At 23.6% G+C, this 15,881-nt stretch overlaps 1 protein-coding gene across 1 annotated transcript; it reads left to right on the forward strand.

The window, feature by feature from the left end:
• The first annotated feature begins 6,367 nt into the window (after positions 1–6,367).
• On the forward strand, positions 6,368–8,461 carry LOC113869509 (caffeic acid 3-O-methyltransferase-like). The gene is made up of 4 exons (XM_027505864.1): positions 6,368–6,775; positions 7,202–7,538; positions 7,787–7,851; positions 8,162–8,461. The coding sequence occupies exons 1-4, from the start codon at positions 6,368–6,370 to the stop codon at positions 8,459–8,461; spliced, it is 1,110 nt and encodes a 369-aa protein (XP_027361665.1).
• Positions 8,462–15,881: the final 7,420 nt, after the last annotated feature.

The following is a 15,881-nucleotide window of genomic DNA, read 5'->3' on the forward strand; positions in this document are numbered from 1 at the left end:
CAAATGAATGAGAAATTTTAGGAGCTGATTAAGGAATAAGAGATTTTAGGAGTAAATTAAATAATTTTTGTTATGGGAAATATTTTAGGAGTTTATTTTCTGTTATGCTAGTATTTATTGAGTAATTGGTAGGAGTTTTAGGGGATGGAAGTTTTAGTTATTAGGCTTTGGAGTGTTTGAGCTACTTAGTACTCTATTCCTACTCTTGTAATTTGCATTCAGTTATATTTAGTTTCATTCTCAGAAAATACTTAACTCGAGTATTACTACCTGCACTATTTCTACTGTTTAGGTGTGTTCCTATCAGAATCATCATAATTTTAAGTTTTTAAAAATTAATTAATATGTATATTTGCAATTGAGTTTAATGGTAAAGATGAGAATAAAAAAATAAACCAAACTTTTTAAATTTAATAAGATCGTGAATTTTTACATCTTAGAAGATGTTAGCGTATTGTTAATAATATTTTTAGATTAAGAATTTTAAAAGTTTATAATAATTTATTTTGAATTTTTCCTAATTATCATTACGTTAGTTTTCTATTATCTTTCTTTTTTAAACTTCAAGATAAAGTTAAAATAATACTTTTGAATCTTATCTTAAAAGAAGAAATGCGAATTTAACATTAATAGTTACAAGACACTTGAACTAATTTCAATCATTTTTTTCATTATAAATCTTATTAGGAATGATTTATAAAAATTAATAATAAATAATTTTTAGTTTGATTTTATGAATATTTTTTTATTGTCTTTATTCTTAAAGTTAACTATCCATTACATTTTAAGAAATTTTAACCTATAACTCTTTACTATGTAACTTATAAAATTATCACTAAAGTTCTTGTTAATAGTTTTACTCCTTTTTTAGATAATTTGATATGTCAACTTTAACCTACCAAATCACATTGTATCATGATTTTAGTAGAATTATTTTTATAAGTGATAAAATATTTTTTTTAAAAATATTTTGTCACATGACTTTGAGATTCATGACACATATTAAATTTTTTAAAATTTTGCATTAAAGGTAACAATACTATTTTAACAGAAAAAACAAGTAAAAGAAAACTCTAAAAAAAAAACTGTTTCAAAATATTAATATATTAATAAATAAATTTTTAAAAAATAAAAAAAAGCCTTGTTGCACTTGACCTGCCTCCAGATGAAAGAGAAGAATGCAACAACAATAAATAAAATATTTAAATTAATAGGATAAAATCTTTATGCCAGATAACAAATAATGCTGCTCCAATTATTTTGCTCATACAAAATGACAGGAGTTAGGGAAAAAAACACTTTAAACGTTGGCAATGGATGATAAATAAATAAATAAATATAATATCATATTAGGAGACAATCTTTATTCACATGATGACGCGACAATCTTTATTCTTTAAGGTGAAAGGACAGAGCAGTTGAAGGACTAAACTACCACGCATAACGCCACTCGAAAGTCTCCATCAACATAAACTGAAATCACCCACGCAACCGTTGATTTATCGTTAGAGTTTATATACGGTAATGATTAAAAATGGAAAGCTTTTAAGCAGGTCATTCAGTTATATTTTATGAAAATTGCAACATGATCCCCTTTTTTCCTTTTTTTTTATCTTTTAATTTAAACAATTTTTTGGGGGTAGATAACATACTTCTTTTACTGTGGTTAATAAATTTTTTAATTTAAAATAAAAAAAAATTCTCCCTCTCTTCTGTTCTAAAATTTCCGTGTCAAACATAGGCTTAATTTTATAACAAGCTGACCCATACGTATCTACGACCCGAGCCAACATTTTGTCTTCATGCTGATTTCGTGGGCCAGCTGTATAACCTATTCCGTGAGGGTAATTACTTTGTATAAAACAGGAGCTTAACGTGGGTTTAAAAACATGTTAAATAGTTTATAATTATAAATTTAATATAAACATTATAACTAATAAAGTTTTAATAATTCAGCAATAAAATAACAATAATAATAAAGTTGTAATAAAGTAAATCTGTTCCTATTTAAATGTGAATTTAATTACTAATTTAGATCATTAATTCATAACATGTTTAAGGATCATGTTTACATTTTTGTAATTAAATAGATGAAAATTTACTTTGATAACTGGGAATTAAATTTATTTTTTAATCTAAATAATTTTTATATTAATTTAAAAATGAAACATCAGAAACTTTTTTCTTTTTTTATGATTCATCTTTATGTTTTAAGATTAATTAATTTGAAATAATGTGTAAATTATATTATTTTTTGCTAATATTTTTATTAATTTTATTCTTAATTTTAGAGATTAAAATTGTTTATTCACTTTTCATAATATTTTATATAAAATTTTATATTATATATAAATTTATCTTAATTCTTTTATATTTTTTTAATTTAAAATTTATTTTTATGAATTTTATCTCTTAATTTATAATTATTAATATATATTAATTATTGACTTTTAATTAAATTTTTTATTTAATTTTATATAAAAAAGTGTTATTTTAAAATTATTTAATTTTATTAAACTTTTACGTAATTATAGAGTTAACTAAAAATAATTTTAAAATATTTTTATTGTTAAACATCAATATTTTATTAAAGATAAAATACAAGAAAAAATAATATTCTAACTTATTATATTTCTAAAAAAATTAACAATACATGTTAAAGGATTATTAATTTAATTTAAATTAAATTTATTATATATAACTATTTATAAAAATATACAAAAATTATTCTTTAGTTATTATATTATATTTTATTTATCATAAAATAAAATATTATACATTTCAATGACTATTAAACTAATTTATCTTTAAGTAAATGTGATAAATTATGACTTTTATACTACATTAAAAATATTATACTGAATTTTATTATAATTTTTTTAAAATATATAAATTACACAAATTTAAACTTATCTTGAAATAAAATTAATTGCGAGTCAAATTTGCAAACCTACGTCAAAAGATACGGTTAATTGATTGAGACGCAGTACCCATTTTGGATTAACGTGACAATTGATTGAGACGCAGTACCCATTTTGGATTAACGTGACGATTGATTGGGACGGATACCAATTTGGATCGTTTTTTTTTTATTCAAACTGACATTAATTTGAGAGAAAAGATAATAATATATTTTCTAACATATTTTTTTATTAATTAAATTTTATTAAAAACTAAAAAAATATGAAAGTATAAAATCATATTATTTATATAATTTTAAATAAACTTTAATCAATAATAATTTGTAGGTTATTAAAAAAGGTTGTTAACATTACTCATAATTTTAATTTACGTGCTTAATTATTTAAAAAGTTAAATAATAAATTTATTAATATTAATTTAAATAATTAAAAAACTATTAGAAAAGAGAGCATGGTAACAATGCTTGTCATTTATCTGTAAGTAAGTTTTTGTTCCTAATTTGAAATTAGAAAATCATTCTTTATTTTTATTCTTATTTTATATCTTCTTCACGCTTTCTCTTTTTTAATTTATAATCTATATAAATATAATATTTATTTTAGTTTATAAAATATACAACATTATTTAACTAAGAGAAAGAGAAAGGGAGACTTGTTAAAAAACTTGAACGTCATTGTTATAGTAAAAGAAAATGACATGAAAAAAATAAAAAAATAAAGAAAAATATACTTTTTTAAAAATTATAAATTCTTGTCATTTTATGTTTAGGATAATTTTTTTTATGTTAATTAATATGATAAATTATTTATTTAATTTCTTAACAACAAGAAATAAAGTAATTAAATATTGTTAATTTTAAATGTTAAAATATTGAATTTAAAATTTAAAAGATTAACTTTAGTCGCATTTTAAATTTTATATTTCATAGATTAAAATGGGAGTTTCTAGAGAGAAAAAAAGGAAGTTTATCTTATAATTATTTTTATAATTTTTATAATTTAAACTGCAAAAATTATGATTTATATTCTATGATTAAAGAAAATTAAAGAAAAAAAGGAGTAAGAAAGTAAACAAATAATTGAATATCATTTTGGCAATTTTTAATAAAAATAAATGTGTGTATATATATATATATATGTGTGTGTGTGTTTATTTTAAAAAAGTATAATTAGACACTTTAATAAAAAACTTGCTCAGTTTTTTTTTTCCTTAGCACCAAAAACAGCACTCCACATGATATCGATCATTAATCACCATGGCTTTCATTTATTTTATTTTTAAATAAAAATGCATACACTGTCTGTTCCATGTTATTAGCGTTAGTGAACAAAAAATTATGTCCAGTTTAAAAATTTTAAATTAATAAATTATTGTAAACTATTCTCTTGTTTCAGTTTTAATTGTTTATAAAATAAAAAGTATATATGTCATATATTATAGAAAAAATAATAAATTATTTCTTTAATAAGTATTTTTTATTAATTATATGTACTCTATTAACATTTTTATTTTTATTTTCTATTACATCACTATTTATTTTTCATATGTCTTCTTATACTACTCCTCACGAAGACGCTCAGGCTCACATTTTTTTTTACACTCACATGGCCTCACATTTTTACCTCTGTTACCACCACTCACACAACATCACAATAAATACAGCTAATGTAACCAATTGAAAATACCTATTTAAAATATATTTAAAAATTAAATAATTAAAAAAATAAATCATTATTTTAAAAAAAAAGTAATCTATTAATTTTGCTTATATTATTCAAGTAGTCGGTAAATATACATAATATGTGGAAAGAATTAAAATATTTTTTTTAGAGTATTATTATTATTATTATTATTATTGTTATTATTATTACTACAAAATATATATCACATTATAAAAAATTATAAGCATTTGATAAATTTAATTTTCAATATTTTTAATTGATAAAAATATTTTACTAATGACAATTCTAATATTTTATTATATTTATTATTAACTAAGGAAATTTAAATATTAATACAATTTAACAATTAAAATTCGTTTTAGTCGAATAACTAATTAGGAAAAGAAAAATTACTGATTTCATTCAATATATAAAACTAAAAAGAAGTCAATATAAAATGAAAAACAAGACTATACATAAAACAAACATTTATATTAGCTATTTTGTTTTTAATTTAAAATTGTAACACCGTTAAAATGTTGTAAGATTTAATTTTTCCACCTTCTTATTTATTTATTTATCTCTTGTTTGATTTTAATTTTGTCACATTTATCTTGTGGCAATAGCAGATTAATAAATTTGATAAAATAAAAATAATGAAATGTGTCTGAAAATATTAAAGAATTAAATCAAAATAAAAAAAAAAAAGAATTGAAGAACCAACTTACTAATTTTGATGACAAACATCTTAAAAAAAACAATGTTTTTTTTAAAAATCTGAGAAATTAGAGTGTTTTTTTTTATGAAATTTAATTTTTTTAATACCTGGATTTGCGTTTATTTATTTATTTCATTACATTTCTTGCTTTCTCTTCTTAATTTTCATCCATTTTATATCACTGCAAAGTAGACATTATTTTTTAGTTTAATATTTTTTATATCATTAAAGAACTTGATATAATAATGATAGAAGGAGAAAGTTATAATTTTTGTGAAATTTATTTCCTCTACTTTTTTTTTACATTTTAGTATTTGCACAAGAATTAAAACTGACATTTTAAATTTTATAAAAAGCATTACTTATTTTTTTTTATACCATTTATCTGATATATTATTTAATATTTTATTTATTTATTATATTTTTACTAAACACCTTTTAATTATTAAGAGTAGTTTATAAAAAAACAATTGTTTAGTGTTTTATAAAATGATAATAAAAAATGAATGAAGTGAAATTGCTAAAGTGTAATAAGATTAATTAAAAATATATTATGATAAATTAATTAAAATTCATGCAGTTAAATCCATTATAATTTTTTATTTTAAGGATTAAGATTTTAAAATATGGGTTTGATTTAATATTAATTAGGAAGAGTTTTGGGCTAAAGTAATTTTAAACTAGCTAGTTGAGTCTTGTATTTAAAAAAAAATAAAAATTTAAAGGGTGGTTAAGACTTGAATTTTTTATTTATTATTGTTTAGATTTGTTTTTTTTTTTTTTATGTTTGTCATATATCTAATTTTTATTCTTTTTTTACCTTTTTTATAAGTATGATTGAATTCTTACTAGGAAGGGTGTAAATAAGTTTAAGAGTCTCTTGCTCCATATTTTATAAATTTGAAGAGAAAGTTATTATTTTCCTTTTATTTATTCATGCCATTGATGCCAAGTGAGCTAGCGATCGGTAATAGTACGTTGTATTGCCTATATAGCTTGGATCGTGTTGTCTCCTCTCCTGTCATCTGCAAGCAGTTTAGAGAGAAGCAACAAACAAGATCAAAGAATGGGAGAGGTACAGCCAACAGAGGAGATGAAGAAGGAAGTTATAAACAATGCCACAACAAGCTCTGGAAGCAAAGCAAGACTTGCCATTTTGGAACTAGCTCACATCATGAGTGTTCCAATGTCCCTAACCGCTATCTTAAACCTCAAAGTCCCCGAGGCCATATGGCAAGACGGTTCCAACACTCCTCTCTCCGCCTCCCAAATTCTCTCAATCATTCGTCCCCACGGCGGCGCCGACGCGGAGAACCTCCAACGCATCCTCCGCTTGCTCACAAGCTACGACATATTTGACGAGCACTTGTGCAGCAGTGGCCAAAGGAAATACTCTCTCACCGACGTCGGAAAGACCCTCGTTGACGATGAACATGGGTTATCCTATGCTTATTACATGCTCCAGCATCATCAGGTTATTACTTTTCCTTTTCATCGTCATTTTTCACGTTTCTTAACGTAATTGAGTAATGTGAGTGTTATATTCTTTTTTTTTTCTTTTATCGCATTAATATAAATTATTTATGGTTGAATTCAAAGTTCAGTCTTCATGTTTAACAGTACAGAAGAAATTAAACATTTATTATTTAGATATATAAAACTATAATAAATATTTTTTTCTTATAAAATTTACCACTTTTGCATCTGAGTTTAAAGGAAGTTTTTGGTAAAAAGTTTTTGAAAATATTATAAAATATTAAATTGTAAATATTAATTAAAGAATGAATAAATCTGAGTAATATTTTTAAATGTATGAACTTTTATAAGAACAAGAATCTTATTTAATCATAAAAAAAGAAAGAAAGATGATGAATGATATATTGAACGGCGGTTCTGATAGGATGCATTGATGGGAGCATGGGCGTTGGTGGGGGAAGCAGTGATGAATCCAACCACAGAACCATTTGTGAAGGCTAACGGAGAGTCAGCGATAGAGTACTACACGAAGCGACCAGATGTAATGGCTTTGATTTATAAGTCATTGTCTGGGATGTCTGAGCCTTTAATGAGGGAATTGCTGCAACTCTACGACGGCTTCCATGGTGTAGACACACTTGTTGACGTTGGTGGCTGTAACGGTGGTTCTCTTCGCATGATCATGGCCAAGTTCCCCAATGTCAGCAGTGGCATCAACTTTGATCTTCCCAATATGGTGGCTACTGCACCAAACGTTCCAGGTTCCTACCTACTTATGTATCATTTATTATTATTAATCTTATACAGTAAATAAAGTTCAATTAATTATTCAATAAAATCTTATTAATTCACTTTAAATAATAAATGATTATGTAGCACGTAATTTTCGATTATTTAAATAACGTAATTATATGTACATTTTGGATCACTGCCATCTTGGAATGTTTGACTTTCCGTATGAATTTACTGTTCGTATAGCTTTAACGTTAGTTATATTATATATTCGTAGGTGTAACCCATGTTGGTGGTGACGCGTTTACTTCTGTTCCCCCTGGGGATGCTATCTTCATCAAGGTGCCCCTTCTCAGTTTTAATGGATTATTTGTTTTATGGTTAACAAATTAATTCTCATATATATATATATATATATATATATATATATGTATATATATATCATTTAACTTAATTCACACACATATATACATATATATTATTTCATATTTATTTATTTATTAACATGTGTCTGAATAGTTCATATTAACAAAATCCATTAAAAAATAAATAAACTAGAGCCAAATTTGTGTATCCAAAAAGCCTGCTTCAACATTGTCTGATCAAATGACATGAGAAATTTCAAATTTTTTGATGTTGTATGAACTTGCAGTGGGTTCTTTTAGCATGGACAGACGAGGAATGTAAGGTGGTAATGCAGAACTGTCATAAGGCACTTCCGGAGAATGGAAAATTGATTGTTTGCGAACCAGTGGTGCCGGAGCTGACCGATGAGAGTCGCAGAACAAGAGCACTGCTTGGGGGTGACGTATTCATAATGACAATGTATAGAACTAAGGGGAAGCACAGGACCGAAGAACAATTTAAACAGCTCGGCATTTCTTCTGGTTTTCCTCGTTTCCGTGCCTTCTATGTTGACACTTACTTGACTGTGCTTGAGTTTCAGAAATGAGTGTGATGTTAATAAATAAGTCTAGCATGAAAAATGACGAGGAAATATAATAATTATATAGGAACGATAGTACTGGGACACATTAATTAGATTGTTCCTTATGAATAAACTTTCCTCAATAATTTGGTTTTGTCTTCTGCTTTTAACTTGTACACCGGAGTATTGATTTCATTTTTCTAAGATAGTTGCAATAGCTAGCAAGGCAACCTCAAATTGGAAAACAAGAAGCAAAAATTAAGAACAATACGTAAATGCATATATGCGCTCAAAAATGATAGAGATTATTATTAATAAATAATTATACTTTTCAATAGTAGACTTAAATGAACATTCAATTATAAATTAAACAACTAATAGCTTTACCCTTAAGTATTGATGATTATATATATATATATAGTTCTGAATAAAGAAATTTGTAACATTATTTTGTCTCGAAACTTCTTTTACATATTTGACATTTATGCCATGTATAAGTTTAGAATTAACTTTGTTTTTTTCTATAATTAAGTTGGTGATTTGCTTTAGAAAAAAATGTGATATATAGTTAACTGAAATGAAGAGTTATTGACTTCAGAAATATGTAATTATTTTTATGAGTAAATTCCTCTGTGAGTGATTGGTAAAAATATCATTTTAATTATAAAAAAATTATGATATCAAATAAGTTTCTCAGACGATATTCAATAAATTATTTTATTAAGTTATAATTCAAAATTGATATTATTTTTATGTTTTTCAATATTTGAATAACATAATATTATAAATATCTAAAAGGCTAAATTAACGTTAAGTATAATTCCATAAAGGAATAAAAATAATTTAGTATTTAATTTATATTTGTTTATGCATTTCATATTTTTTTATATTATACTAATAACATAATCGATAGAATAACTGATTGAATGTTTACTATATATCAATTGATATTGAATGATTGTTTTCAAAAATTAAATTAATATTTTTAATTTTGAAAGTAACTTATAATAAATAATATATTAAAATATAGTTTAATATAAATAATTTTTTAACAATGTTATTATAGTAAAAAAAATTATTTATTTTATAAATTTCTATGGATGAAAAATATATTTGTTTTTTAATAATTTTGGAACCAAGCCAGTAAAAGAAAAGAGAAGCAAAGCCACAAATATAAATACATACAAGGTGTATTTGGTAAAACTAACTCACAAGTGAATTAGAAGTTACAGGTTAATTGATTTAAATCAGAAGTAAGAATTTTTGGTTGCTTAACAATTCTTGGATTGAGAATATTAATATATTTCAATCTAATATTGTTGTTTTTGAATAAGTTGTCGTTTGGTAATATTTTCATTGAAAACACATGATCTTTAATAAAATTTTGAGGAAATATGTAGAAAATTTTGTTTAAGAGACAATCCTTTTTTTAGTTAAACTTATGAAATCATTAAAAAGAAAATGAAAATATTCTTATTAAGAGAAAGCTTCGTACTAAATTACTTAAATTGGAGCATAAAAATAGTAGATTTTTTCATAAAATTTTTGTTATTTGTAGGAAAAAAATAGTTATAGTTTTAAAAAAACTATAACGAAGAATATGAACAATTCTGGAAATCTTAAACTAATTGCCATTAATTTTTTCAAACAATTGTATTTTGATCCTCAGCATAATCCTAATAAACTATCCGGTATTAATACCTTTCCCTCCTTACATAAAGTTGATATTGATAAATTGAAAAAATGAGCTATCTTTAGAAGAAGTTAAAGCTCCAATTTTCAACCTTGGAAATTTGAAATGTCCTAATGTTGATGGATTACATGCCCATTTTTACAAAGATCAATGTAACTTATTACATCCTTTTATTTTCAAGTTCATTAAATAAATTTTTAAAAATTCTCAAAAATTAAATCTGTATGATGAAAAAAAAGTTCTTTAAAGTATTTCTATTTTAAAAAATATCTTAAAAATGCATTTGTTTTAGAACTCATACTTACAAATTATACAAAGAGGTTAATATGTAGAGTTATATTAATTAAAAATATTTTTATTAAGTGTTATTATATTCTTAATTAAACCACATAATTTCTCTTACATTTAATATTATTTAGTTCGTTTATTCTATCTTGATTTGAATTCAAAATTTTCTTAATTTTAAAAACCTTATTCTTTTAACTTTGTCCTATTAAATAGAGTAAAATTTAAATTGTTACAACAAAATTATATTTTCTTTTAAATTTTATAAATTTTGTGAATTTTAGAAAAGACATATAATATATATAATTTTATTCAAAAATTTTCTTTTAAGTTAATAACATCTGAAGAGTAGAAAAAATTCACTAATATAAAGTTCTAAATGTATAGATTATAAATTCTTAAAAATTGCAATAAAAACAACGTTCACATTAAGTTTTATTTGTAATTTTTTTTATAAAAAGCATTTTGCAATTATTCATGATAAAATAAAAAAATTAAAATAAAATACCTATGCATTATACAAGCTAATAATCAATAACAACAAAATCAACAACACCAATATAAATTGATATTAATTTTAAATAAATTAAAAAAATGATAACTATAATACAAATTATGCATTTTAAAAAAATATAAGAGAAATTATATGTTATTGTTATACAAAACAACCATAAGTGGAAGTATATTTGATATTTTTCTGATTTTTTCAAACAAATGATTTGATGAGTTGATTGAATATGTGCTATCAATTAAGTTAAACCTGAAAATAATAGTAAAAATGTTTATAATTATTCAACACATGTATCTGATTCCATACAAATCCTCAGAAAGCTATAGCCCTCCATCAGACTCGCGCGTACGCACCTTCCTCGTGCTGGACTTAGCTTTCAAAATTGCCTTTGTTGTACATTAAATATTGAAATAAATAATAGTTATCAATATTAAAGACTTAAAAAAAAAACAAAATATTTGTAGATATAAATTTAAAATTAATTTCATATTTCATTAGTATTCTTTTTAAAAGTAACGACAAGTGACCCAAGCGTACCTAGAAAACGAGGAAACATTTTGTCTTTGTTCAGATTTCATGGGCCAGCTGTATCTCAAATTACATAAAGGTAATTAATTATTTTGTCGTAAAATGGCATCTTAATTGATTGAGGAGTTACCATTTTGAGTCTTGGCTGATTCTAGGTCCTTTCTTTTTTTTAAAAAAAAAGGTAAAATGAAAATATCTTTTTTAGAAGCTTTTAAATATTATAGAATATTGATAAAAATTAAATGATTAAAAATAAAAGACTGAAAATTGATGATATAAATTACATTTAATAAAAGATATATTGATCTTCGATACGATCCTATTTTTTATTATTTTCTTTTTTTTCCTTATTTTCTTTCATTAACATTAATAATAGAACTCTTTACCGAAAAAATATTAAAAATAATTGAAAAATATTGTAATTTTAGAATTTGATTTTTCTAAACTTTCACAAAGAGTTTGGTCAGACAGATCTCAAAAAGTTAAATGAAATAGACATATAATTTATATAAATCTAAATTTTATATCACTTCAAAATTTACAATATTAAAAATAATACTATTCAAAATTTTTGCTACTTTTTAAATTAGTTCTATCACAGAACTGATGTAAAAAGTAGTTTTTTTTTTAAAAAATCTTTCTATATCGATTGATTGTTTGAAACAATTGACGTAGAAAGTAACATTTTTTTATGTTGTTATTTTTTATATCGGTTCTTTAAGATAATAGATGTAAAAAATATATTTAACAAAAAAAAGCTACTTCTAACATCATTCTCTCATATGATCAATGTAAAAAGTAATGTTTAAAAAATAAAAACTTTTTACATCAGTTCTTTGAGAAAACTATGTAGAAAGTTGTATTTTTTAATATATATATATATATATATATATATATATATATATAAAGTTTTTTTAATGAGAGAATCGATGTAGAAAGCTTTTACTTTTTTTCTTTACGTTTTTTCAATTCTTCATCTTATGTCTTCTCTATTCTTCATTCTTCATCTTCTCTTCTCCAATGGTTACAAAAGTCATTCAAATTGCAAACTAATAGTTGATTAACAGAGATAGAACAAGAATGACGCAGTAAGTTAGAGTATGATATAAAGTAACATTTCTTCTCCAATGTCTATCTTTTTTGAATGAAGCTTCGTCTTCTTCAACGGTGCAGAATAAATAAGATAGGATGAGTAAAGTCATTTATTAATGTTCTGGAGTGTCATGAAATCAAGAACTTGCATTACTTAAAAAGGGAAGATCATAGAATATAAAAGTTTACAATTTATTATTTTACTCTTTATGATTAACAACAAAAGCAGGTTATTCATCTGATTTTTTCTTGTTCTGTTTTAATCCTATTTATTGATTTAATATACAATATTTAAAATTTACTTATACAGTAGTTTTACTTTTATAAAGAAAAGGAGGATCGTAGAATCATTCCTTTAGATATTATTATTCTCTTTCAAGCATCACAGTGGTCTTTTTACTTTTAGTTTTCTTATTAAATTGTATATTGAATCATGATTTTATTAGTATTAATTTAAGTAATTAAAAAAGAGAACACTACCAAAAAGAGAATAATGCTTATTTTTCGTGTCCTTATACTCTAATTAATTGAACCCCATTTTGTAATATGTATTAAAGTACACTTAAAGTTCAGTTTAATGCACTCATCATTCTCTAGTCAATGCCCGTTCATACATAGATTTATTTTCTTGGGATCTTTATTCATGGATTATTAACTAGAAAGCCACCTTTCCCTTCATAGCTTGAGATAATGCTATAAATCGAGCGATCTTCAACAATGAATATACAGTACTCCATGCAATTATTATTAAGGCAATAATTAGTGCCATTGATGTCACCTGTGTACGTGAAAATTCCTTATATAGACATTTGGTGTTGCATGCCTACATACTCGTCTCTTTCTTTAGATGTCTCCTACAAATGGCTTGACTAAGGACTTCACTAATAGTTTAGTAAAGGGACCCAAAGAATTGGTGGTTGTGGTAGGGATTTTAGAGATGAAACTTTATAACATTATAGATTAGTTACTGTAAATTTCCTTATGAAGGTGCTTCCACAACAAAACTTCCACCTATTGTCATATGCATCATTTATTATCAATGGGGCCATACTTCAAATAATAATAATAATAATAATAATAATAATAATAAGTTGAAAAATGAATGGTTTCAGCTTTTACAAAATCAATCAAGAGAGAGAGGAAAAGGAATATTAAAAAGAAGCGAAAAGCGATTGAAGAGAAAAGGATAAAGCAAGTTTTGTTTTAAATTTTATTTAAAAAATTACACAATTAAAATTAATCCTTATAAATTTTTTTGCCACAAATAATGGAGGAGATGTAAATGAAGAAGTTGAAAAACACTCTTAATGAACTTAGGCCTGAAACTGATGAGTCAGTTATACAAGTTCCTCTAGAATCAACTTTTGAACTTCAATTATGGAGATTTGTTAAAGAACATCATTCTTCATAGTGATACACTTCACATGAGTATATGTTATTGACTAACAGGAGAGAGCCAAAAGTTGCCAGGAAACTATGTCACATGACCAAAGAGATAAGTGGTATAAAGTTATGCAAGAAGAGATGCATTGTTTGTTTAAAATTTTACTTTTGAGTTAGTGAAACTTTTTCAAAGAAAGAAAGAACTTAATAATAAGTGAATTTTAAATTAAAACTAAAAGAGAATTCCTTATAACTAAGGTACAAGACAAGGTAAGTTTGACTTTGATGAAATATTTTTTACTTGTATTTACGATGTTTTAATGAATCTTGTTTGTCGTGGAAGAAAAAAATTATATAGAAGTTAAAGATTCATAGAGAAGGACAAAAAGAAACTTGTTAACACATTGAAAAATAGTCTATACATAATTAAATAGAATGTAAGGTGATGATATAAAAAGTTTGACTCTTTTATTGTGAATTATGAGTATAACAAAAACTCTTCTAATAGTCATGTGTTATAAAGAATTGTTTTGATGAAAAATTTATGATAAAGTTAATAAATTAATTTGTTAATTTTTATTTTGTTTTGGATAGTTCTCTAACTTTTTTTTTTTATTTTGGTCCATTAACTTACAAAAATTGTTTAATCGAGTATTTTTTTTGTCAAAAAATGTTAATTACTTCAAAAGAAAATTATTGTTTAACTTCTTTCTTTTGAAATCTAACGAAAACATAATATATTCCAACAAAAAATTATGTTATATCATATTATTTTTTTTATATACTTTTTCTTTATTGTCTTTTTCCTTAACCATACCTATGTGATTTCTTTCTTTGAAAACTTTGACAAAATACAATATATTCAACAAGTTTTTCATTTGGATCCTACAATTGTAAGAAAAGATAGAAAGCAAAGACAATAATGGTGTAATCAAGCACATATAAGATATTAATGACCATTTGTCTTTTTTTATTTTTCTTATTCATCCTCAAAATCTTTTTCTTTCTTCTTCTTTTTCTTCCTTCATGACTTATTTTCTTCTTGTAAACTTTGATAGAAACATACATTTAGATGGGTATTAAAGTGTTTTTCATCATTATTACTTATTTCCTATAACACATGTTATTTTCATGGTAATGTAAGAAACTATAATTTCAACTGAGAGGGGATTAACAAGGAAAATAAATTAGTTGAGGAAGTGTTGATAACAAGTAAAAGGAAGAATTAAACAAAGAAGAAAAAAGAAGGAACAAGAAGAAAAAAGGTATAGAAGACTTTATCTCCATCAAAATGCTTATTAGTACCTTAATTGTGTTTGATATCACTATCGTTATCTCTTAATCTCTGACTTCTCTTACAAATCTCAAGACTCAATTAGAGAATCTGTTAAAATATATAATGTTTTTATCAAAATTTTTATAAATAGGAAAAATGAGTCCTATAAGTATGAATGAGGAGTAAAAGAAGGTCGAAAAAAAAAAAAAGGTAGAAGAAAGAGAAAAAAACAAGGCAATTAAAAATTTCATAAGAATATATTGTATTTTTGTAAGAGTTTACAAGAAAGAAGAAAATAAATAAATTTTTTAACAGGTTAACACTTTATATATATATATATATATATAATATAATATAAATTTATTTAAAATACTTTTGTAAGTTCCAGAACTAAACTCAAATAAAACTAAGAGTTAAAAACCTATGTACTAATTTTATTAAAATTTATTATTCTTTTATTTTATATAGATAGCATATTAATTGTTGGTCTTGACATAGATGAATTTGTGACTCTCAATGGACAGTTGAACAAGTCTTTTGCAACGAAAAATTTAAATTGTAAAAGTAAATCTTTAACATGAAAATTGTTTATGACAAGAAAAATAATAAGTTGTAGATATCACAGTAAAATATATTCAAAAAGTATTGAATAAGTTTTAAATGAGTAATTCTAAAG

This window comes from Abrus precatorius, unplaced genomic scaffold, assembly GCF_003935025.1.
Source record: "Abrus precatorius isolate BTA unplaced genomic scaffold, Abrus_2018 Scaffold10, whole genome shotgun sequence".
Lineage (NCBI taxonomy): Eukaryota > Viridiplantae > Streptophyta > Magnoliopsida > Fabales > Fabaceae > Abrus > Abrus precatorius.

Coding starts and splice junctions, on each gene's coding strand:
- LOC113869509 (XM_027505864.1), top strand. CDS start 6,368: ATGGGAGAGGTACAGCCAACAGAGGAGATGAAGAAGGAAGTTATAAAC. Junction 7,539..7,786: donor TACTGCACCAAACGTTCCAG/GTTCCTACCTAC, acceptor ATATATTCGTAG/GTGTAACCCATGTTGGTGGT. Junction 7,852..8,161: donor GGGATGCTATCTTCATCAAG/GTGCCCCTTCTC, acceptor ATGAACTTGCAG/TGGGTTCTTTTAGCATGGAC.